A 24985-nucleotide genomic window follows, 5' to 3' on the forward strand; every position below is an offset into this window, starting at 1 on the left:
GGGTCGGGGCAGCCGATGTCCCACCGCGGGCCTCCCGCCTCCAGCCCTACGGACCCCCAGGCCGCAGCACCGGGTCCCCCACCCTCAGCCCCAGGTCCTTGCTCGCGGACCCACGTGCGAGGGCGGGGCGCATGCGCGGGGGCGGGCCGTGCGCGCGGGGCGGGGCGAGGCGCATGCGTGGGGCGGGGCGTGCGCGCGGGGCGGGGCGCTTGCGTGGGCGGGGCGCGCGTGCGCACTGGCTGCATTGCTGCTCGGCGGGCCGGCGCCGCGGTCCCGGCGGCCGTGGGGCGCGGGGCGGCCATGGGGCGGCGGGCGGCCGCGGCGCCGGGGCCCGGCTAGCGACGGTGAGCGGCGGCGGGGCGGCGTGGCCCGCGGGCTCGATCCAGAGAGGGGACGGCCCCGCAAGCGCCCAGGGCAGCGAACGGTGAGTGCGCGCGGCCGGCCGGCCCGGCCCTCCGCCCGCGGTCGCCGCCGTCCGGGGTCGCGGGGCGGCCCGGGACCTGGGAGCGCGGGGACCGAGGCCGGGGCCGGGGGGGAGGGTCCTGCTCGCCGCCCGGGTGTGGGCCTGGGGGCGCGACGGCCGCCCTCGCCGGCCGCCTCCGGAGTCGGGTCGGCGGGCAGCCCGGAGGGTCGGGCCCTCGGTGGCTGGGGGCGCCCGCCTGGCGACGGCAGCAGGGCCGGCGCGAGCGAACGGATGCCCTGGGCCGGGATTCTGAGTAACAGGTTCCTGTTCCCCGCCCGCCCGGGGCGCGCCTCTGCCCCGCACCGCGGACCTGCTCGCTCGCTTGGGCGTGCGCCCCGGGCCTAGGGGGGCAGTTGTCGCCCGTCTGCGGACGGCGCCCTCGGCGGACTCGCTCCCCGGGAGGCCGTCCCCGCCGCCCGGCCGTGCCCTCGCTGTGACCTTTGCCCCCACCGCCGGCACCTGGGCAGGGTTGGGGCCGGAGCCGCGGGCACTCAGTGGTGGCGCCGGAGGGGAGCCCTCGCCGCGGCTCGGCTCCTTGCGTCGGACTTGCTCCCGCTCTCGGGCCCCACCGGCCCCGGCCGCAGGGGAGGCAGCCGTCGGTTTCCCCGGGCTTCCCCGGCGGACGGCAGACGCAGTTCCCCCTGTTGTCGTGGGGGTCCAGCCCCGCGTCTTTATTCCCCGAAATCCCCGGACTTTTCTGAACGCGGACAGTCGCCGAGGGAGTTTCGGGGGGAGCCCGCCGGCACCCCGGAGAGGCGGGAGCCGCGCCCGAGGGCCCGTCCGGCAGCCTCGCCGCTGCCCTCTCCACACCTGTTGAGGACACGAGGCCCCTCTGGCCGTCCAGGCTTCGGAGGGCCCCGCGCGTCGCTGTTCCGCTGGAGGCGCGACCGCCGGCTCCTGAGTGTCCCGCACGGGAGCGGCTGGAGAAGCAGCCCGGCGGGCCCCGCGGATGCGTGTCTGCGAACCGTGTTGCGGCGCGCGCTGGCGCCTGCCCGGCTGCCCTCAGAGCCGGCGGACCCGCTCTTCTCACCCGCCGGGGAGGGCGCGGCCGCGCGTTTGTAACAGCCCCTTCCCGTCCCCGCCTGCTCCGCTCGTGGGGTCGCGGGTCAGGCTCCTGGCTCGGTGGCCAGAGAACGGCCCGGAAGGTCTCCCTCGGCTCGCGCGCTGCCCGTGCGGACGCGGGATCGCATCCCTGCCGGCCCTGGGCACCGCGGGTGGGAGGAGGGGAGCGCGAGCTTCTACACACCTGTCCACCTCCGCGCCCACTAGTGAGGTTCAACACTTTCCTGCTTGTCACCAAATAAGCTTTTCTTTTTCATTCAGTATTTTTAACCAGGAAGAACAGAGCTCTCAGTGGGTGTCATGGACGTCCCGTCGGTCTGTGGTGTGTCTGACTCCTGTCCTGGGTTTCTCACTGCCATCTCAGCCTGTCCCCTGCCCAGCATGTGTGACTTCTAGGAAACGTTGCTGCCCAACACTTTTCTCCTAATAAAATTCCCCAGTGCCAGAGTTTTTTAAAATTAGATTTGTGGGGGGCCTGGGGGCCTCAGTGGGTGAAGCCTCTGCCTTACGCTCAGGTCATGATCCCAGAGTCCTGGGATCGAGCCCCACATCGGGCCTCTGCTCCGCGGGGAGCCTGCTTCCTCCTCTCCCCCTCTGCCTGCCTCTCTGCCTGCTTGTGATCTCTGTCAAATAAATAAATAAAATCTTTAAAAAAATAAAATAAAATTAGATTTGTGCTGTGGCACCTGGCTGGCTCCTTTGGCGGGGTGTGCCGCTCTTGATCCCAGGGTTATGAGTTCGAGCCCCATATTGAGTGCAGAGATGACTTAAAAATGAAACTTTTTTTTTTTTTAAAGATTTTGTTTATTTATTAGAGAACAGGACGGAGGGGGAGAGAGACTCTGAAGCAGACTCTGCGCCGAGTTCAGAACCCGACAGGGGGCTCAATCTACAACAGCGAGATCATGACCTGAGCTGAAACCCAGAGTGAGATGCCCAACTGACTGAGCCACCCAGGCACCCCTAAAAAAGAGACTTAAAAAAATAATCCTGTTAAGAATGTGCATGAATGGGCACCTGGGTGGCTCAGTTGGTTAGGCGACTGCCTTCAGCTCAGGTCATGATCCTGGAGTCCCGGGATCGAGTCCCGCATCAGGCTCCCAGCTCCACGGGGAGTCTGCTTCTCCCTCTGACCTTCTCCTCGATCATGCTCTCTCTCACTGTCTCTCTCTTCTCTCAAATAAATAAATAAAATGTTAAAAAAAAAAAAAAAAAGAATGTGCATGAATTTAGATAGAATTCGAATCTCATCCTTTTCAAACAGTTAAGGTACTGGAACAACCTTGTCATCACATTAGTTTTTGTGAGTAAAGATGAACAGCTTCTAGATAATGGGTAATAGAAGATTTTTAAATATATTTGCCCTTTTGTAGTTTTGATAGGTTTATTTATTTATTTTTTAAGATTTTATTTATTTATCTGACAGACAGAGATCACAAGCAGGCAGAGAGGCAGGCAGAGAGAGGGGGAAGCAGGCTCCCTGCTGAGCAGACAGCCCGATGTGGGGCTCGATCCCAGGACCCTGAGATCATGACCTGAGCCGAAGGCAGAGGCTTAACCCACTGAGCCACCCAGGCGCCCGATAGGTTTATTTTTTTATTGTTTTGAAATAATTATAGATGGACAGGAAGTTGCGAAATAGTGCAGAGACCCTTGTAACCCCCGACTTCATTTTACACACCCATAGAATAGTAGTTTGTTTTAAAGAGAGACTGTGGGGCGGCCAGCTGCAGTCTAGCGATTGCACATGAAGCTGCTGGGAACACTCCCGAGCCATGTTTATGTGGACGGACGTGTTTATTACTCTGAGATAAAAGCCAGCTTGCAGTGGCTGGCTTCTGTGCTTCTCTTTTTTAAGATTTTATAAGAAACTGCCGAACTTCCAGACTGACTGCCATTTGCACTCCAGCAGCGTGCGGTGAGTGACAGTCTCTCTGCAGTCTGGCTCCGGCTGTCTGAGCATCGCGGCAGGTGTCGCGGCACTGGTGTCTGTATCTCCTGGTGGCCAGTGCCATGGAGCTTCGTGTGCTTGTGTGTGCATGGCTCGGCGTCGTGCGTCCTTTTTGCCCATTTTCTTTTCTTTCCTTTTTTTTTTTTTTTTTTTTTAAGATTTTTATTTGACAGAGATCACAAGCAGGCAGAGAGGCAGGCAGAGAGAGAGAGGGAAGCAGGCTCCCCACTGAGCAGAGAGCCCGATGTGGGGCTCGATCCCAGGACCCCGGGATCATGACCCGAGCCGAAGGCAGAGGCTTAACCTACTGAGCCACCCAGGCAACCCTAAGGTTTTATTTTTAAGTTAACCTTTCCACCCAATGTGGGGCTTGAACTTTGAGCCCCAAGACCACAGCTCCACCAGCCGAGCCAGCCGGGCAGCCTGCTCCTACATTTTCTAGTAAAAGTTTTACAGGTTGTGTTTTACACTTGACATAACCCATTTTGATTTGTGTTTAGTTAATGTTTGTTGGAAGTGTGAAGTTCACTCTTCTTTCCTCAGCTTTACAGACAAATAACGGACACACATCACTGTGTGAACCTGAGCAGACCACGTTTTTCCGCTACAAAGCGTTGTCCGAGAGGCTCGGCGTGGTCGAGTTCTTAAGCTGTGCCTGGAAGCTGAGACGTCGTCGCCTGCGAGCTGGGCCGCAGACCAGTTTGTACTCAGCACTTCCCCCGGGGCGCGCGAGAAGCTGGTGGAAGGGGATCTGGGCCTGGTTGAAATGCAGCTTAGCACACCGCGCTGCATATTGAGAACTCTCATCTGTGCACTGTGGCCTTGAACAGGGGCTTAGGAGCCCGGGCCCAGAGGCCAGCTCTGCCCCATCCTAGCCGTGTGACCCTGGGCCTCTGTGTCCTAGACACGCCCGTGCGTCTCATTTGAGCGGGTGTCAGGTGCCACGAGGTGAGTGCTTGGTCGGGACCTGGCAGGATGGGCACTGGACCTGGATGTATTTCTGCTGCTCCCCGGCTGTCCTGGTCTTGGATGAGGGTCCATATTCCTGCAGGCAGCCCCGCTTCTGCTTCTCCTCCGTTCTTGGGTGGCAGTGCAGCTGCTGGCCAACAGCACGGCCCTGGCTGGGCTCCCCTCATTGAGGTGGCAGTCACACAGCTCCCTGCGTTCACCCATGTTTGGGTCGTAGCTAGCCTGTGTGTCACCAGTTAGCCTGTCCTTCCTTTCTCAGACATCTTTGGTTCTGACCATGCTGGTTATTTCCTTTTAAAGGTTGCACTGTTACAACTCGCCTAGTAGGCTCCTTTAACTGACGTGCCTCTTTCGTCCTTTCTTGGCAGTAAGCAGCTCCGAGTCCCATGCACGGTGAGGCGTTTCAGCGGCCGAGCGCTGGAGCTGCGGGTCCGGAGAGGACTGGGCTGGCCCCACCTCTCAGGACGGCAGGTGAGGCTGCTGCAAGGCCTCTCGGCCCCCGCGCAGACCTGAAGCCGCCCCTACTTTGCTAGTGTGTTTGCGTGTTTGTTTTAATTCATGCAGAGTTGTCAACACAAAGTGAACAAACCTTTTAGAGTCAAAGTTGGAGCGCCTGGATGGCCCAGTCAGTGACTCTTGATTTCGGCTAAGGTCACGAACTCAGGGTTGTGAGGTCAAGTACTAGGTCAGGCTCTGCCCCCACCGGGGAGTCTGTTTGAGATTCTCCCTCTGACCCTCCCACCCTGCCCTCGCGCAGGTGCACGCTCTCTTTCTCAAATAAATAAATCTAAAAAAAAAAAAAAAATCATTAGAAGTAAAAAAGTTTTATTTGAGCTCAAGTTAGGACGGTTGCCCTGGAAATGCATCTTCATAGGGAAGAAGGCACTCCAGGAAATGAATGATTTTTGCAGCATAATATACTTTTTACATCTTGTAAAAGCTTAAAAGATTATAGATCAGCACATAGGCAGGAGTCACAAGTTTGTCGGGACAGAATGCGGGGAGCAGGAGCGCTGACAGACATCTCGAGGACGAGCTGATTTTCCTTAGGCTGCTCCTTCAGCAGGTGTACAGTGCACGCGTGGGGGCCGTAAATCAGACTTTGGGTTTGAGCGAAGTTTACGTACAGTCCTGTTGACTTAACTCTAAGATGGCTTCCCTTGTATGTCAGACCCTTACAGGGTTTTCCTCTCATCATACTGGCGTACAGCGTCACATGAACTCCGGGCATACAGCATCGACTCAGCAGTTTCTGTAGGTCACTCAGTGTTCACCGACGTAAGTGCAGTCACCATCTGTAACCATTCAGCATTATGACGCTATTATTTTATATAAACATCTATTTATTTCTTAAAAGCTATTTATTTGTCAGAGAGAGAGAGAATGAGACAGAGAGAGGGAGAGCATGTGCCCGCAAGCAGGGAGAGCAGCAGGCAGGGGAGAAGCAGGCTTCCCGCTGAGCAGGGAGCCCGGTCTGGGGCTCGATCCCAGGACCCTGGGGTCATGCATGACCTGAGCCGAAGGCAGATGCTTAACTGACTGAGCCTCCCAGGTGCCCCAGGCCCTTGTGAGGACTACGTAAATTACAAAAGAGAAGCATTTGGGGCGGTGCTGGGCGAAGAGAAGGTGCTCAGTTAAGTCACTGATGACGCGGCCTTTGCGTAGTTCTAACGCGGTAACGAGGTAAACATGCACGTCATTTTTTTCACATATTGAACAAAACTGTGCCATCTTGAGTCTCTTACCAGTTTGTCCTGGCACTTTTTTGGGCCCCGCCCGGCCTTTCTGTCCTCCCCTCCTGGCACTTGGTGCCGCCCCCAGTTTTGCCTCCTGAAATCCTCACTGCTCTTGCGTTCTCCACCTCGCACTGCCGGTTTCCTCCCAGACTTCTTTCCTGACCCTTCCATGCAGCTCCTAAATAGGGGCCTTGGGTCTCCTGCCCAGATTCAGCCCTTGGGTCTCCTGCCCACCCCCTAGGGAGTCCATTTCGTTCTAGTTCTAGTCCATCTAGTTCCAGGGCTATAAGCACTCACCACATGCTGATAGAGCCCGGATCTCTGTGCCCAGACCAGCCTGTCCCCAGAGCTCTGACCTTAAACACAGCTGCCTGCTTGTCTTCTTGTCTTGGCCGGCAATAACCATGTGAATTCAGTGAGGCTCCTTGCAGGCCGGGAGAACCTCAGTAACACAGAATTTCTGGAGCTTCCATTCTCAGAAGGGGAAGGAGATGCCACAAATGAGGGGCATCCAGCCGGCTCAGTGGGTGGAAGGTGTGAGTCTTTTTTTTTTTTTTTTTTTTTTTTTAAGATTTTATTTATTCATTTAACAGAGAGAGATCACAAATAGGGAGGCAGGCAGAGAGAGGGGGAAGCAGGCTCCTGGCTGAGCAGAGAGCCCGAGGCGGGACTAGATCCCAGGACCCCGGGATCATGACCTGAGCCGAAGACAGAGGCTTTAACCCACTGAGCCACCCAGGCGCCCCTAGAATTTTTTTTTTTAAAGATTTTATTTATTTATTTGACAGAGATCACAAATAGGCAGAGAGGCAGGCAGAGAGAGGGGGAAGCAGGCTCCCCACCAAGCAGAGAGCCCGATGCGGGGCTTGATCCCAGGACCCTGAGACCATGACCAGAGCCGAAGGCAGAGGCTCAACCCACTGAGCCACCCAGGTGCCCCTAGAATTTTTTTTTTTTAAGATTTTATTTATTTATTTGACAGAGATCACAAGTAGGCAGAGAGGCAGGCAGAGAGAGGGGGGAAGCAGGCTCCCCGCTAGGCAGAGAGCCCGATGTAGGGCTGGATCCCAGGACCCTGGGATCACGTTCTGAGCCGAAGGCAGAGGCTTTAACCCACTGAGCCACCCAGGTGCCCCTCAAGTGGTATCTTATTGTGGTTCGTATTTGTGTTTCCCTGATGACTGATGCTGTTGGGGATCTTTTCATGTGCTTATCTGCAGTTGATAAATCTTCTTTGGGGAATCTGCCCGAAGTTGGGATCTTTTGCCCATTTCCGATTGGTTGTTTTCTTAAAGATTTCAGAACTCTTTATGCATTCTGGATATAAGTCCTTTGTAACATTACGTTTTGTAACATGTATGTTTAGCAAATACTTTTTATCTGTAGCTTATATTTTCATTTTCTTAGTACTTGTCTTATGAAGGGTAAAAGATTTAAATTGTAATGAATTTGTCAAAAAATTTTTTTCTTTTTCTTAAGATTTTATTTATGGGGCACATTGGTGGCTCATTCGGCTAAGCATCTGTCTTAAGCTTGAGTCGTGATCCCGGGGTCCTGGGACAGAGCCCCACATTGGGCTCTCAGCTCAGCAGGGAGTCTGCTTCTCTCTCTGCTTCTCCCTCAGTGCTCTCCCTCTCTTTTGCTCTTTCTCATGTGCACTCTAATAAATAAATATATTTTTTAAAGATTTTATTTATTCATTTGACAGAGATCACAAGTAGGCAGAGAGGCAGGCAGAGAGAGGGGGGGAAGCAGGCTCCCTGCTGAGCAGAGAGCCCGATGCGGGGCTCGAACCCAGGACCTGAGACCATGACCCAAGCCGAAGGCAGAGGCTTCACCCGCTGAGCCCCCCAGGTGCCTCTCTTAACATAATTCTTAAGGACACTTGGATTTTCTCAGTGATCGGAGAGCGTTGGCTTCAACCTAAAGTCACCAGCTACGTTGGCCCCTGACAAGAGAGTCAGCCTGTGGGGTGCCTGGGTGGCTCAGTGGGTTAAGCCTCTGCCTTCGGCTCAGGTCATGATCCCAGGGTCCTGGGATCGAGCCCCACTTCGGGCTCTCTGCTCAGCAGGGAGCCTGCTTCCTCCCTGCCTCTCTGCCTACCTGTGATCTCTGTCTGTCAAATAAATAAATAAAATCTTAAAAAAAAATAAAAAGAGAGAGAGAGTCGGCCTGTCCTTTGAAGGTTTGAAGTCAGGCAATGACTTCTACTCTCTGGCTAAGACAGCCCTAGATGGCTTCTCCCAAAGTCAGGAGGCTTTGTCTCCATTGAAAATCTGTTAAGCCAGCCACCTTCACTGGTGATCTCCGCTGGACCTTCTGGAGAACTTGACGCTGCTTCTGCACCGGCAGGTGCTTCTCTGCGTGTACTTTCGCATAACAGAGACGGCTTCTGTCTGTTCAAACCAGCCTCTGCTGGCTTCGCGCTCCATTCTGCAGCCCACCCCCCATCTCTCAGCCTTTACAGAGTCGAGGAGAGTCAGGGCTTTCCTCTGGATTAGAATGTGGCTGGTTTCACTTGATCTTAGCCAAAAGGCTCAGAAGCGATAGACTGTGGCTGGTTTGATCAGCAATAAGGCTGTTTTGCTTTCTTGTCTTTGTGTGTTCCCTGGAGTGACACTTCAGGAGTTTCTCCTTTGAACTCACAGCTCGGCCCACTGGGGCAAGAGGCTAACTTTTGGCCCATCCCGGTTTTCAGCCTTCCTCACTGCCCTGCGTCATGTCTAGCTTTGATTTAAAGTGAGAGATGGGGATGCCTGGGTGGCTCAGTTGGTTGGACGACTGCCTTCGGCTCAGGTCATGATCCTGGAGTCCCAGGATCGAGTCCTGCATCCGGCTCCCAGCTCCACGGGGAGTCTGCTTCTCTCTCTGACCTTCTCCTCGCTCATGCTCTCTCTCAAATAAATAAATAAAACATTTAAAAATAAATAAATAAAGTGAGAGATGTGCAGAGGGCCTGGCTGGCTGATGCGGTCAATAAACTGTGTGACTCTCGATCTCAGGGTCATGAGTTCAGGCCCCAAGTTGGGCATGGAGCCTACTTTAAAAAAAACAGATAAGTGATGTGAGAGATGGGCCACTCTTCCTTTCACTTGACCACTTAGAGGCCGTTGTCAGGGTATCGATCGGCCCAGTTTCAGTATTGTTTTGTCTGAGGGAGTAGGGAGGCCTGAGGAAGGGGAAGGGCTGGACCAGCCAGTCTGTCGAATACTCAAAACGCATACAACGCTTAACCTCTTGAGTTTCCTGTCTTAAATGGGTGCAAGGGAGTGGTGCCCCAGAACAGACCACCGTAACGAATATAATAGTGAAAAACTTAGAAATATTGCAAGAATTACCACAGTGTGACACAGAGACACAAAGTGAATGAGCGATGCTGGTGAGAAAATGGTGCTGGTAGATGCGCTTGGCACAGGACAGCCACAGACCCTCAATTTGTAGAAAATGTCGTGTGTAATGCCTGTGGGTGGGGTGAAGAAAGTTTGACTTCATTCTTTTAGACACAGCTGTCAAGTTTTTGTAGCATCGCTTGAGGAAAAGATGATGCTCTGTCCGTCGGATCCCCTTGGCGCGTCTGTTGAAGATCCAGTGATCGAGGAGTACCTGGCCGGCTTGGTTGGCAAAGCATGTGACTCCCGGTCTCAGGGTTGTGGATTTGAACTCCACATTGGGTGTAGGCATCACTTTATTACAAATAAATTTAACTTAAAAAGAAAATCTGTTGGTCGCACCTGTGTGAGGTACAACAAATTTTGGAATTTGTTCTGTTTCCTTGATCTGCGTGTGTGTCAGTACCACACTGTCTGGGTGCAGTAGCGTGACTGTAGATCATGAAGTCAGGAAATATTAGTCTGTCTTTGTTCTTTTTCAGTTTTTTTAGCTATCCTAGGCCTAGGTCATCCACATTTCCATGTGAGTTCTAGAATCAGTTTGTCTTTTCTTTTTAAGAAAGAGAGAGAGCGTGGGTTGGGGGTGGTGTCGAGGCAGAGACAGTCTCAGGCAGACCCCGCACTGAGGGTGGCGCCTGGCGCGGGGTTCAGTCTCCCAACCTCGAGACCGGGGCCTGAGGCAAAATCCAGAGTCAGACGTTTCAGGCTCTGCAGTCAGCACGCGGTCGGGTTGGGATGCTCTCTCCCTTGCCCCTCCTACCTGTGCTCCCTCCCTCCCTCCCTCTGTCCCCCTCTCTCTCAAATTGAAAAAAGGGAGAGACGGACACTTAACTGACTGAGCCACCCGGTTCGTCATTTTCTCTAGAAGAGGCTACAGGGGTTTGTGTATGGGAATTGTGGAGAGCCCAAGTTAGTTCGAGAACTGAAATCTAACAGTGTCAGCCTCTCCGATCTGTGGACGTGCTTTTGTCTCCACTATTTCCTTCCGTTCATTTCTGTCAGCAGCTTTCGTAGTCCCCGGTGTACAGGTTCTGTGCTGCTCCTAGGGAGACGCCACTGATCCACGGCCCCCCGGTCTCGGGCGCGCCGTGTGCTGATGCGATGTGAATGCATCGGGACGTGGCCGCTGCGGTGGGTCTGGTTAACGTCCCATCAGCACACGGTCAGATAGTGTGTTCTTAGGGTGACAGCTCGTGTTGCAGCGACGTTCAGGTGTATGCTCCGTTCCAGTTTCCTAGAGCCACGCACCCGCACGACACCCACGCCTGGCTTTATAGCGCGACTTAGGCTCTCTACCTCTTTTGTCAACTATTTCCTTGTATAGCTTACGTTTCAGTGCTTTGCAAATGGTATTTTTGTTTATTTATTTTTAAGGCTCATCTGTTTATTTCAGAGAGAGTGTGCACGAGCCGGGGGAAGGGGCAGAGGGAGAGGGAGAGAGTGCCCAAGCAGACTCCCCGCCAAGTACGGGGCCAGTGCAGGCCTCGATCCCAGGAACCCAAGATAATGACCTGAGCAGAAACCAAGAGTCAGCTGCTTAACCGAGCTAATAAACTCACTTATTGGACATAGTCACTTTTTTGTAGACCTTTCTGTATAGAAGACCATGTCATCTGACAGTACAATTTTTTAAGTAATCTCTGCACCAGTGTGGGGCTTGAACTTATAATCCCAAGATCAAGACTTGAACTCACAACCCTAGGACTGAGCCAGCCGGGTGCCCCGACACTGCAGTTTGACCGGTTCCTTTTTCTTCCTTATGACTTTTACTTCGTTTTCCTGCCTTGTTACACTGGCTACGCCGTCCGGTACAGTACTGAATGGGGGTGGTTGTATCAGACATGTTCTTGTAGGTTTGGGGTTTGAGTAATGATTTTTTTCATGCTTGGTTAAAGCATCCACGTTCCTCAAGGTGTGAGGGTCCTGGTCCACTAGGGCAGTGTTGTCAGCTCTAGCTAAAATTTAGAATCACCTCGGAAGCATTTTTTTTTTTTTTTAAGATTTTATTTATTTGAGAGCGAGTGAGTGAGACGGAGAGAACACAAGTTGGGGTGAGGGGCAGAGGGAGAGGGAGAGGGAGAGGCAGACTCCCCGCTGAGCAAGCAGCTGACGTGTGGCTGGGGGACGTGGGGCTCCACCCTGGGGCTCCATCCGAGGACCCCGGGAATCATGACCTGAGCCAAAGGCAATGGAGTTGCCTCCCCCAGCTGGGAGCTCATAAAACTACTGATGCCGTCAGTCCGGGCTGGGTGTGGGAATGATTTCCTGAAGCCCCTCCAGTAGCTGTAAGGTGCGGCCAGGGTAGCTGTGCAGGGGCGCCATCACCTTTCTCCTGCCACAGAGACCTGGGCTTGTCTGTGGTCTCTGAGGGTCCCTTCTGCCCCCGCCGCTCCGCATTCACCTCCTGTGGGGCCGTCATCCTCTGACACGTCCTCAGCCCCTCCTTGGGAACGGGGGTTTTCTGTGCGCTCCAGTCTCTGCTGGGGCCTTCGTTTGCCTCGCTTGTCCCTGCAGTGGGGGCTGTGTGGCTGGTTATCCTGCTGGCTCCCAGGGTGCCACCTGCTCATGCCCGCGACAAGCCTGTGCCGCCTGCTTTCCCCCGGGGCAGGTCCGGGCGGCTCCATAGCTGCAGGACCCTCGCCGTGACCCTGTGGTGGCCCTTCCTGTCCTTGGAGAATCCCCCATTTGGTCCCTTGATCTACACTGGGTTTTCGTCAAACTCCGCCCTTCTTTTTCCATTGTTCAGTGTACTGATTTCTGCCACTCTTTGTCGCCGCTTCTGCCTTTCTTAAACTTATTTTATTCCTTTTCTAGCTTTATAAGAATCTCGGTTCATTACTCTTCATTCTCGAAACTCCAGCACACCTTAGCAGGGCGGCGTAGACTTTGGTTTGCGTTCATACCATTCTGGTCGTTTCGATGCGTTGCAGTGTTGGTTTGAGCCCCAAGAGGCTTGGGACAAAGTTGAGGCGGTTCCGGATGGTTGCAGGATTGTTTTCTTTGTTACTACTTTTTGGTCTTTTCCTGATTTTATTGTACTGTGGTTGGATGGTAAGGTTCTCTGCCTTACTAGTGTTTGGAAATTGGTGTTTTCTTTGAGGCTACAAGACGTCAGTTTTGGCAGATGCTGTACCTGCTCATTCGCAGGGCCCAGAGTCCAGTGTGTGCCCGCTTGTCTGTCTTACTGAGTGACCCGTTCCGCTCTGCGGCCCCGAGGGGCAGTGGTGTGCGGTGTCCCCGCCGGTGACTACTCCTCTTGCCAGTGCTGGGCCTTGTCTGTGGCAGAAGTACCACAGCTGCAGCCTGCTAGTTCTTTCTTACCCTGCGACCCTTAGGTCTTCTGGATTCTCTGGAAACACAGGTAGGTTCCTGAGCTCTTAACCATCTTTGGGATAGAAAGAGACTGTTCTCAGGTCCTTCGGCAGATGGGACTTCAGCCGTTTTTGTCTCCTGGTGGAACGGGTGCGTCTCTGTGTATAGTGTTTTCTGCCTGCATATTTATTTACTTTATTTGTTTTATTAAATTAAGGCATCAGTGTTTTTCTGATCGGAGTCCTTGTTTACCGACTGTGGAAACGGAACACGAGAAAGTCAACATGAGTAAGGCACAGAGCGCAGATCCGGCCTCATACCGCTGCTCCGCATGCCATGGGGACGAGGACTGGGGGCCCAACCACCCCATCCGGGGCCGGGCCAAGTCCCGCAGCCTGTCTGCCTCACCCGCCCTGGCGAGCACCAAAGAGTTCAGGTACGAAGCCCTCCCCCAGCCGTCACCCTCAGCGGCGCGGTTGTGCGGACTGACACAGCGGCGTGTGTCCCAGAGCGGCTGGCGCGGCTCCCCAGGGGCACCCGCCCGGGACAGTTCCTTTCCTTCCCCTCTCGGCCAGCGCCCACCCCAACTTTTGGTGTCTGAGGCGTGAGGGTGGCCCCTGAAGGCACGGCAGCGGGACCCACGCGGTGGCGGGGCTGGCACGGGGCTGCGTGTGGCCGCAGGGGAGTTGGGCAAGTGCCCCGGCCTGGCCCGCACCCCACAGCGCGTGCTCTTGCACAAGAGCTTGAGCAACAGCTGCCCACGAGGCGGCCGGCTGGGCCTGCTGTGCTGGTGGTGCCGCTGCCCTGGCTGCTGGGGCCATGGCCGGGGTGAGTTTGGGGAGGAAGCGGCCAGAGCCGACACTGCTTCTCAAGCGGGTCCCACCTCTCAGACACGGCGCTTTCGGGGTGGTGGTGGGGGAAGCGCCGCCTTTTCTCAGGGCAGTGGAGCGGGGATGGCGCGCAGGCCATTCCCCATGTGGAAAGCTCTAGAGCGCGCGTGGGAGCGGCTGTGCTGCTGCAGCTTCCAGGCAGTGCAGAACTCCGTGTTCCGGCCGCGCTGCGACCGCCTGTCAGTCCTGTGTGGCTCAGCTCCCAGCCCCCCAGTTCTGAGGCTGGGCAGTGGGGTGCAGCGACAGCGGGTCAGAGGGGGCCCCCGCGGAGGAAGCAGATGGGTGTGTGTCCTGTCGTGCGGGTCCTTGAGCCCGCTGGCGAGGCCCGCCGCGAGCTGAGCTGCCTTTCCTCTGGGCCTTTGCGGGGCCTGCGAGCCGTAGCTTTCCCCGGACTCCAGGGCTCTCCCAGAGGTCAGGTGCCCTTTCCGAGACAGCTAGAAAGTCTGTTTTGTCTGCGCTGAATTCGAAGATTTTGTGGACCCCACAAGACGGTTGAAGATGAAGTCTGCTCCCTTCAGCCATCTTTGGGTGCAGAAGGGGACGGCGAGGCCATTGGGGTTGAACATGTTCCATTACCCTGTCACTGCGGGGATGTCCCTGTCGCTCCCTCCAGCCTGTGCCAGGGTGGGCGTTGAGCACTCTCCAGCAGGGAGGGGCAGGCCAGCCAGGTGGTGGTGTCCCCGTAACGTGAGCTGGCCACAGCCACTTTGTTTGGTGATTGGATTATGGCTGAGTCACATTTCAGTTATTGGAGAAGTTGGGCCGTTCGAGTAGTATCTTTTTTAGTGACCGTGCAACTCAGCATGAGCACTTTTGTTAGAATTTTCATCTAGGTCATTAAGGGTTGGTCTCTCAGGTTTTGATTCCCAAGTATAGGCTGGAGGACTGGTCACCAGACAGACTTGATCAGAGGGACTGCTTGGATTCTGAGTTCCAGGCCTGTCCCCAGAGGGAGTCTTCCCTGTTCCTGGGGTAGGGCCTGGGCACCCGCCCTGGTTTGGGGGCCTTTCTCTGAGGCGCGCTCCCACTGTTGATGCTACACAGACAGCGTGTGGCGCTCCAAGGCGGGATCTCCTGGGCTGCCACTGGATGCTGGGCAAATGATGGGAGTAAAGTCATTATGATTAAAAGCCTTTCTAGAGTCTAACAGTCCATTAGGTCTGCTCACCGGCTGTGTCCCCTCTCCCCACAGGAGGACTCGCTCTCTGCATGGGCCGTGCCCGGTGACCACGTTTGGACCAAAGGCCTGTGTGCTGCAGAACCCCCAGACCATCATGTGAGTGCGGGGGGTTCCTTGGGGGCCTGTGCTCTCGTGGGGTCATGGCACTGGGGAAGGTTCTGACTCCGAGTGAGAAGTGCACTTTTCTAGTCAGGGAAGCCACGGGGCATCCGCCGGCTCCAGCGAGCGCGGGCCTCTCTGCCTTCCGGCCGGCAGCTAGGGGTCGGGCAGGTTCTGCTCCTGGGGCGGCGCAGCTAGACCACTTCAGCTACTTCAGCTGCCATCTTCAGAGTTACTGTTTCGTTTTGACAATGAAAAGTGTAGGAGGAAACAATGTATTTCACACAGGAATAGGGTTTGATTTGATTTGATTTTTTTTTGAGAGAGAGGGAGAGCACAAGGTGGCGGGAGCAGGAGCGGGCAAGCAGGCTCCCGGCCGAGCAGAGCGCCCGATGCGGGGCTCCATCCCAGGTCCCTGGATCATGACCTGAGCCGAAGGCAGAGGCTTCACCCGCTGAGCCCCCTGGGCCCCCTCCTTTAATTATTCTTCAGACAGACATCGGCTGTCTCTGTGGGGCTCCTGTGTTCACTTTGAGAGAAGCGCCTCCTTGTGGCTGTTACAGGTGCTCCCAGGCCGCCGGGGCGTCTTCGGGGGCCCCGCGGTGCTGGATGAGAAACTATAACAATGAAGCAATCAGGGTCATTTCTCTGGACTCAGTGACTGTCCTGCTTCTCACGTCCAAAGAGTCCCATGGTTCCAGAAGGCTGGGAGCTCCGTAAAGGCCGCTGTATGGTGGTCTGGCTGTGCTTCATGTCTGAGGAAGACGCGCTGACGTCGCTTACCTGGCGTTGGTGCTTTCTGTTAAACGGTCAGAATTCCATCCCACCATGAGCCTTGTGCCTGGCACCTGTGGGAGCTCCCCAACCCCTACAATCTAGGCCTTTTGAGGGGCCCTCACAGGCTCTTCTCCTTCAGGGCAAGCTGTGGGGATCCCACATTTTGCACAGGGGTGAGAGCCGTGGGCTCAGGTATGCCTCCTTGACTGACTTGTCTGGGGGCCCAGGAGGCAGGCCCGGCAGTGGGGACCCCTGGCCTCAGGTCACAGGCTGAAGCAGTTCCAGGTGACTGGTGTAGTGCTGCCACCTCCAGGCTCCCCAGGCGAGTGCCGTGTACACTGCTAGGTCCCGTGACCAGGAAACCCAGCGACAAGGCCATCCCACTTCTTACGGGGCGCAGGAATGAAGTCTAGTCTCTCTGTCAGATCCAGGTGCTGTCTGCGGCTGCTGGTTACTGCACAGCTCAGGGCAGGTCCTGTCCAGACGCGGCCCCTCTAGTACCCTACAGCCCGCCCTGCACTGCAGCCACATTGGTAACCTGCCCCCCCGCCCAGCGCCCCCAAACCCAGAGCCCCAGCAGCCTGCTGCTGTGCCAAGCCCTGCCATCTCCCGTGCCCCATGCCTTCCTGTTTGCTCTGGCCCAGCCTGGCTCTCCCTTGGCCTTTCACCAGCTGCCCAAGGGCCCCTCCCAGCACTTCCTGGTCTTGGCAGACCTATTCTCTCCTTGTCACTCTGCTCAGCCCAAGTGCCACCACGAGTGGCCTCTCACTGTCCAGCCTTGATTAGCCATCCTGTACTCCCAGCTGAGCCACAGTCACTTTGTGGGGGGCGGGGGGGTCGGCCTTGTGAGCCTCAGGTGGGTTAGATGGGCTGGTTCCGGCGGGTGCTTCAAGCAGAACGGCAGATGCCCCGAAGGGTCTCTGGGGCTACAGGTTGGAGCTGAGGAAGGAACAGCCTCGTCTGCCCTTTCCAGCCCCTGTGCCCGACACTTCTGTTGGGGCTGCTGCTGTCTCTGGATGCCAGGGCTCCTTTTCCCCACCTTGGACCTGCCCCCTTCCAGCACTGCACCTGGCTGAGGCTCTGAGTGTCCTAACCTAACTTCTCTAATGCTCGAAAGTAAGATAGGATAGCGATCACAGAGAACTTTTACGTCCTAATTACTGTCTGAAATTTCACCGTGAATACGTGTGTGTTTTCTTTTATGTTGAAATGTGTGGAGTTGCCAACATGTCGTTGCCTTTGGCTTACTAGGCAGTGGCTCCAGTCGGTCACCTGTTAGCTCACAGGCGTCCTCCCTCTCCTGTCGGGCATCCACGACCTGTATGCCGGGGAAGGGTCACATCCCCACCTTGTCGTGACCCAGCGGGAGGCTGATCACAGTTGACACCCAGGCCTGTGCAGGACACACTGTGGTGGCTTTGCCTGGGCACAGTCTCAGGGCCAGAGGGGCCACAGGCCCTGCACACCTGGGTCAGCACAAAGGGGCTTCGACCCAGGCAAAGGTCCGTGAGCTGCCCACATTGCTTCTGAGGCCCACGGCCAAGCACAGAGACGATGTTTGGGGAGTGCACACCCTTCCACCTGACGAAGCCCTGACAGCTCCTCCCACTGGGCCAAGCCGGTTCCACAGCCCAGCTCAGACTCCTGTGCGGCTGGCCTATGTCACCGCACCCGGTCCTGAACACCCGAGCGCAGCCAGCCAGTTCAGTGAAGTGCACGGTGCCCGGTGTCCGGCCTCTTTGTTGTTAAAGGTGATCTCAGGACTTTTTGTTTTAAATAGGTGATTGGCCAAGAGGATCACGTAAACGGTAAAAAGATTCAGTAAGGTGTGCTTGGTTTTTAATTTTAGGGAGTTTTCTTGCCATAGTGCCTTTCAAAAGTCAACTTTAGGATTGTTTCGCTTTCAGTTTTGAGTTTGCAGAAATTAAGTTTATAGTGCAGGTGCTCAGCTAGGAGAGTTCTGGGGGCGCTGGTGTGCCCTACACTTCCATCGTTAGCAAAGTGGGACCAAAACGCTATGGCCGAAGCCGCTGTGCCGCACTTGTGAGCCAACACGTGACCTGGGCAGACTATGACACTCACGGAGGGCGTCGTGCGCGGCCCCTCCTCGTGCGGAGATGCCTGGCCAGGGTGAGTGATGCTCGCTGATGGAGGACATCAGACACCACGCCTCTGTGTTACTGGTTTGGGTCATGGTTTTGGAGGTTTTCAGTGGGACTCGCACACGGTCTAAGGCCTGGGAGAAAGGCCTCCGAGGATGTGCTGTGCCTGTCCTCCCAAGGGAACGCGCTCCCAGTGCGGACACTCCTCTCCCCTCGCAGGCACATCCAGGACCCTGCCAGCCAGCGGCTGACGTGGAACAAGTCCCCGAAGAGTGTTCTCGTTGTCAAGAAGATCCGGGACGCCAGCCTACTGCGACCCTTCAAGGAGCTGTGCGTGTATCTGATGGAGGCAAGTGGGCCTGGTTGGGGGTGGCAACCCAGAGCCCCCTCGGCACCCCCACTGTGTCTGCGCCAGCCAGACTCCGCCCTGGAGCTCAGTGGGCTCCGTGCTCTTCTGCACCGCAGGGTGGGGGTGGCACGGAGCTGGCCGCCTAGCCAGGTTCTGGCTTTGTGATCCCAGAGCTGACCAAGTCAGGAAGCCCGTTTCAGGGGCACCTGGGATCATGATTCCATGATTCCAGGGTCCTGGGATAGAGCCCCACATCAGGCTCCTCCCTCCTCAGCGGGAAGACATCAGGCTCCCTCCTCAGCGGGAAGTCTGCTTCTCCCTCTCCCACTTGTGTTCCCTGCTTGTGTTCCTCTCTTGCTGTGTGTCTCTGTCAAATAAATAAGTAAAATCTTAAAAAAAAAAAAAAAAAGCAGCAGCAGCAGCCCATTTCAGGCAAGTGACTTCTATAACGGAGGGTCACAGGGCCTCCAGAAGGACAGAAATCCGCATGAGCAGGTTGAAAGCAGTTTGCCCTCCGGGCTCGAGGAATACATTTCCTCCTCATTGTAAAGTCCTGAGGCTCAGGAGGAGGCTTCCTGGAAGACCAGCCTGATCTGAACCGGGTCTCGGTGGTGGGGCTGACGTGCTTGTTGTCTCCCTTTCAGGAGAACAACATGATTGTGTATGTGGAGAAGAAAGTTCTGGAAGACCCTGCCATAGTGAGCGATGACAACTTCGGACCAGTCAAGAAGAAGTTCTGCACCTTCAGAGAAGGTGAGTTTGCCTTCGGATCTGCCACTTCCGAAGGTGTTCGCGCCCCTGCCCCAGGCCTGGCAGAAGCTCCTGGCGCTCCTGCCTCATCACGGGCGCGGTGCCCGGTGGCATCAAGGGTTGCCGAGACACCGTTTGTTGTGTTTGTGTGTTTTCTAGATTATGATGACATTTCTAATCAGATCGATTTCATCATATGCCTGGGAGGGGATGGGACCCTGCTGTATGCGTCCTCGCTGTTCCAGGTAAGGTGCGCGGGGTTCCGGCCTCAGCGCCGCATGAGGAGGTGGTTTCCCAGGGAGGCTTTCCACGCCTTCTTGTACCTCATGACCTGATGCCTCGGGGCTGCCGAGTTCAACGTTCTTACTCTGACGCTTTAGTTTGCTTATTTGGCTATACAGCAGGTCTGCAGATAATGCCACGTGTCTCATCTGCCCTGTCTGGGTCTCCGTGCGCACCGGGAGCGCTGCTGACAGTGCAGCCTGGGCTGGGCAGCAGGACTGGCTGGGAAGAAGGGGGGCAGTGGTGGAGAAACGGGCCTGGGGGGGCTGCTGCCGATCCACAGACATGTGGCACCCACGTGGAGAAGCGGGCACCTTGTGGCCTAGGGGATGGGGCCCACAGCAGGATGAAGGCGGTGGCCCCAGGCTGACCCTCCAGGGTACCCGGGAGGCCTGTGGAGGCTCCAGAGGATGGGAGTCTGCCTGGAAGCACACTGGGGTTGCCCAAAGTCTGCCTTCACTCTGCAGGGGGAGGCTCTGGCGTGGTGGCTTGTGTCCTTGCCTGACCAGCTCTCTCTGTCTCCACGGCCAGCAGGCTGGTCGGTCCCATTGCGTTGGCTTCTCATCAGCTCCGCATCAGCTTTGCATCCGCTCCTCCCGGCCTCCCTGTCTGCTAGCTGACCTCTTCCTGTGCAGTCGCTTGGAATCAGCCTGCCGGCCGCCTCCCACACCCCGCCACTGGCCGTGCACTCATGTGCCTGTCCATTCCCGGGAACAGTCAGGCGGGCATGGTCCATCGGTGCTGGGGACAAGTGGGGTGGCTCTTGAGTGGATTGGCTGGCTGACCGGCCTGCCTCATTGGCTCACAGGGCAGCGTGCCTCCAGTCATGGCGTTCCACCTGGGTTCCCTGGGCTTCCTGACCCCCTTCAACTTTGAGAACTTTCAGTCCCAAGTTACTCAGGTGATACAGGGTAAGTCGGAATGTTCTGGAACTCACAAGGAGTTCTGAGCATGGGATTGTCTCCTCACTTGGTCTTTGGATTTTTTAATGATGTGTAGAGCAATATTTAAGTGTTTGAAGATTCAGAGATTTAAGATTTTCGAACGCTTCCGATACTGGTTTCCCCACACTGAGAAGTTGGAGGGGTCCCTGGCGGAAGCGGCTGTGTGTGCTGGTCGGTAGCCGTGGATTGGCCTTTACAGAAGGCTCGGGTTCTGCCCTCAGTTTGGGAGAAGAAGGGTGGTCTCTGGTCGGGCAGGGGTATCTTTGCCTCCTGCAGGCTGCCACTGCCCATCCCCCACCAACCTCCCCGACGTGACCCTGTGGCCCCCAGGGAATGCAGCCGTAGTTCTTCGGAGCCGGCTGAAGGTCAGGGTCGTGAAGGAACTCAGAGGGAAGAAGACTGCAGTGCCCAACGGGGTCAGCGAGAACGGCGTGCTGCCCGCGGACCTGGACGCGGAGGTCGGGAAGCAGGTCATGCAGTACCAGGTCTGTGGATGTGGGCCCTGCCCCGGGTCCAGGCCCTGCCCTGCCTGTGCTACGGCCTCAGGAAGGGGCATGGGGTGGTGGGACTCAGGCCTGGGCCCAGTGGGTTCCTCTGACCTCAGGACCTCCCACAGAGCCCAGAAACAGTGCAGGTGCCTATGGGGCCGACCACCTAGGACAGCCCTGCCTGGCCCCTGCCTGTGTGCAGTGACTTTGTCCCCCCAGGTCCTGAACGAGGTGGTGATTGACAGAGGCCCCTCCTCATACCTGTCCAACGTGGATGTCTACCTGGACGGGCACCTCATCACCACGGTGCAGGGTGACGGTAGGTAGCCACCTGGGGTCCCATGGCGGTGGGGGGTAGGAACAGGAACCCACAGAGAGTGACCCTGCGGCCTGTCCACCAGGGGTGATCGTCTCCACCCCGACGGGCAGCACAGCGTATGCGGCCGCCGCCGGGGCCTCCATGATCCACCCCAACGTGCCAGCCATCATGATCACACCCATCTGCCCCCACTCGCTGTCATTCCGGCCTATCGTGGTCCCTGCGGGGGTCGAGCTGAAGGTCAGAGTCCACCTCTACCCTCTATGGTTTAAGCTGTTGCCTGGGGCCTGCCACGCTGACCACCCCCTTTGCCCCCGGCTGTGACCCCAGCACCGGCTGGGTTGTGGGCCCACCTTGCTGGGTGCCGGAAGGGGCTTCACTCTCTACCTTGTCTGTCTGGCCAGGTGCAGCACTGAGAGCTGGGCCAGCCCCTCCAGCAGGGCTGTGGGCCCTTGGGGGAGGGGCTGGTCCCTACTGGATGAGGGCAGGTGAGCGGCACGTGGTCCTGGCGTACCCGGTGCCTGCCACTGCTCCTCCGTCTCTGTTCTTTGCCTGTCTCGCACTCCCCACTTTGGTCCACCCTGGGCTGGCGTGTCCCTGGCTGTGAGCCCTGGTAGGCAGGGGCACATCTGCAGGTCACAGGGAGAGAGGACTAGAGCCAGACTCCTGGATGGTGTCCCTGGCCCTGGGTGGGTGGTCGGCAACTGGGCCTGATGGCTGCCTGTCTTATTCCCGGGCTTGGTGTCAGCGAGACAAAAGTATGAGACCTTCATGGCCTGGAACTGCCCTTGGTGTAGAGTGGGTGGTAGGGATACTTCAAGAGTCCTCCTGCCCAGTGCTGCCCACCCCGAGGGCTGGGATCCAAGGTGCTCAGCTGCACTCACGAACCCACACCTGTCCTGCTTGCCCCCCTCCAGATCATGCTGTCGCCAGAAGCAAGGAACACTGCATGGGTGTCCTTCGACGGACGAAAGAGACAGGAGATCCGCCATGGGGACAGGTGTGTGAGCCGTGGGGCCGGAGCGAGGAGTAGGAATGAGGGGTGGACTCAGGCCCTACCTGCCGCCTTCATACCCTGTTGAGGTTGGCTTGTGCAGGCCCCACAGACAGAGCCCTGGCCCTGAGAGCTGCGGGGGGAGACGAGGGCCTGTCGGGCAGCTGGTCTCCCACACAGGTTGAAGCGTGTTGGCCCATGTTCTGTGCTGACCTTGAGGGCGACAGATCCACAGCCCCTCACTCCGGCCTGCCCTGGTGCCCCGCCAGCTGCACCTGTCCTTAGGATGGGGCAGGCCCCAGCCGTGCAGCCAGTGGCAGGAGCAGAGCCGAGATGGTCCCCAGCTGGGCCGGGGTGGGCACAGCCTTGGGGAGTGGCTCATCTGTGCCGCGCCATGTCTCCCACTCCTCAGCATCAGCATCACTACCTCTTGCTACCCGCTCCCCTCCATCTGCGTCCGAGACCCCGTGAGCGACTGGTTCGAGAGTCTGGCGCAGTGTCTCCACTGGAATGTGCGGAAGAAGCAGGCACACTTCACGGAGGAGGAGGAGGAGGAGGAGGAGGGGGCGGGGGAGGGGGAGGAGGAAGAGGGGGAGGGCTAGGCCTGAGCTCCTGCTGTCCACACTAGGGACCCCAGAGACCCGAAGCTGCTCCGCTGCCTCGTTCCCACTTGCCCTCCGGGAGCAGGCTGACCTGAGCACATGCGCTGTGAGCCCCGAGCAGGCATCAGAAGTCACAGCACTTTCTTTTGTAGCGGGGGGGGGGGGGGGGGGGGGGGGAGCCAGGAATCTGCCTTTTGTCAACCAGATCAGCCATTTTTAACATTTTAAATCTGACGTCTTTTTGCATTTCTAAACAAGAAAAGTGAGTGCTGGTGAGGGCTCGGAAGTCCACACCGGGGCGGTGCGCCCCCGTGCGGTCCCTCAGAGCCTGATCCCAGGGCGGGGACCCCAGAGGGGGATGTGCTCCTCCATGATTCCTTGTCAGGAAGCTCGTGCTTCAGTCAGTCTGTTGAAATTCAGAGGGGATCAGAACGGCTTGATCTGTCTTTACTTGTCGAAAATAAATGCCTTGTAGCCAAAAATCTTCCTTTAGCTACCACGATTTTCCCCTTAAATCCTGCACCTTTTCCCCTAAAAGGACTCGAAGGGGACGCTTCTGTAGAGAGCAGTTTGGTGTTTGATTGGCTGATACGTGGAGGGTCCCCTCCTTCCTGCCCCGCACCTGCACCTCCTCTGGGCGCACCTTCCTGCCTTGGTCTCCAGGCCCTCCCCTCCCCCACTGCTGTGGTGTGCGAGCCCAGCGGTGGCCCGGTGGGAGGTCAGACCCATGCACATTCCTCACCAAGCAGGGGCGGCCCCCTCTGCACCCTGGAAGGTATTTTAAGTCCTGTGTACACTTTGTAGAGATCATTTTAAGCTTTTTGAACTGCTTATGTACAGATTTTATTGTACACACTTTGAAGATGACAGAGGGAGCGGGATTTGTACTGTTACGAAATGGAGCCTTGCTCCAATGTTTACACGTGTTCTGTGTGGCACTGTGTGCTGGGACCACTCTGTTCAGTGTGCTTACCGTGGGGGTGACGGCCCGCGGGGTGAGAGGGTGCTTCTCAGTTAGTAAGCCGTGGTACTTGGACTGCAGCTAGAAGATGGGGACGCATTGCTTAGTGAGGAAAGAGGTGGTTGGGGACGTTTTGTGTTGATTCTGCTCTTGCTTCTCCCCGTGGGTCTTGGGCTCGCGAGGAAGCTCCCATCATTCCAGCGGTCGCTCCACTGCCCACAGGCTGTGTAGGGCGTGTGCACGTGTGCTTGCCACATGGGACCCAGAACCTGTGTGGTCTGGTGGGAGCCGTGGCTCGGTGCATGTGGCTTTGGCCCGTGGTTATCGTTGCTGACCGACGTCCTGCACTGGGTATCTGTTTCTGAGTAGCTGCTGTCTCTTAGAGCTGCAATTTTTATCTATTGAATCAGCAAGAATAGAAGGGACAGAAACGGCCCTTTTTTCCTGGACCCGCTTCTGGGGTGACAGGGACGGTCCTGTGCTTTGTCTTGTGGAGGGTCACGTGCCTCATTCTTGGGCTGATAGAAAGGCTGGGGGCCCGCGCGGGCAGCCACCCTCAGCCAGGGGCCTCCATAGAGCAGGCTTTGCGGCCTGAGCGTGGCCTCCCACATCCATACTTTGGGGCTTCTGGCCCTCAGGGTGGTTCTTGGCTGATGGCCTGGAGTTGGAAAGGGAGGGGCCCACATGGCCATCCTGCGGGGGCGAGACGTGGTTAGGGGGTTGCTGCCCAGGCTCCCTTGGGCTGAGAGGGGCCCCAACCAAAACTCCCAGCTTTAGGTCCAAAGACAGTGGCATTTGGGATTTGGGTCACTGGTTTAGACAAAAAAAAAAAACAAAAAAAAAAACAAGTATTAACCAAGTCCAAAAGCAGCATGATTTGGAATGATCTAGAAAACTTTGGATTTTTTGAAATAAATTCTTAATGTTTCATATTGTTAATATCTCGAAAATTTGTTAGATGTCGTTGAAAGCCTTATTACACTATTTTCAGATCCTTTCAATAAACAGACTTGTTTAAAAACTTGGATTGGCTGGCAACTTTATTTGGTTCTTTGTAACCAACACAGAGATACTTAGAGAGGCAGGCCAGGCTTCTAGAGTCTTTGGACACCAAGTGTGCCGTTGGGATGTGTGAGGCAGAGGGGGTCTTGCCCAGGCAGCCGCCACGTTGAATCCCATCCCAGGTGCCCCCGTCAGCCTTGCCATTAGCACCGGTAGGCCTGGGGCTCAGCACCTGTTCTCCACAGAAGGGGTGTAGAACTGGGTGTCACCACCTGTCCTGAAGGGTAAAGCAGAGGCTTGGGTGAGGGAGCAGGCTTGAGCCTACAGAAAGGACATGCTCCCAGTAAATCAGAGGACTGGCCCA

General features: G+C 56.6%; 1 protein-coding gene and 1 long non-coding RNA gene across 2 annotated transcripts in view; one reads left to right on the forward strand and one right to left on the reverse strand.

Annotated features, from left to right (window-relative positions):
- NADK (NAD kinase) lies at positions 1 to 24644 on the forward strand. Its single transcript, XM_047724348.1, is given in 16 exon segments — positions 1 to 49; positions 52 to 216; positions 219 to 286; positions 288 to 424; positions 13100 to 13318; positions 14965 to 15048; positions 18150 to 18279; positions 18924 to 19032; positions 19189 to 19274; positions 20120 to 20222; positions 20586 to 20740; positions 20963 to 21062; positions 21145 to 21302; positions 21980 to 22062; positions 22469 to 22613; positions 22616 to 24644. Coding segments are annotated over 16 exon segments (1845 nt in total). The 5' UTR covers positions 1 to 15; the 3' UTR covers positions 22685 to 24644.
- Positions 24642 to 24985, reverse strand: part of LOC125097037 (uncharacterized) — a 4197-nt gene continuing 3853 nt past the window's right edge. Inside the window, exon 2 of the long non-coding RNA XR_007126463.1 lies at positions 24642 to 24898. This is a non-coding gene — a long non-coding RNA (uncharacterized LOC125097037). The remainder of the gene's footprint in view (positions 24899 to 24985) is intronic.

This window comes from Lutra lutra, chromosome 4 (genome assembly GCF_902655055.1).
Source record: "Lutra lutra chromosome 4, mLutLut1.2, whole genome shotgun sequence".
NCBI lineage: Eukaryota > Metazoa > Chordata > Mammalia > Carnivora > Mustelidae > Lutra > Lutra lutra.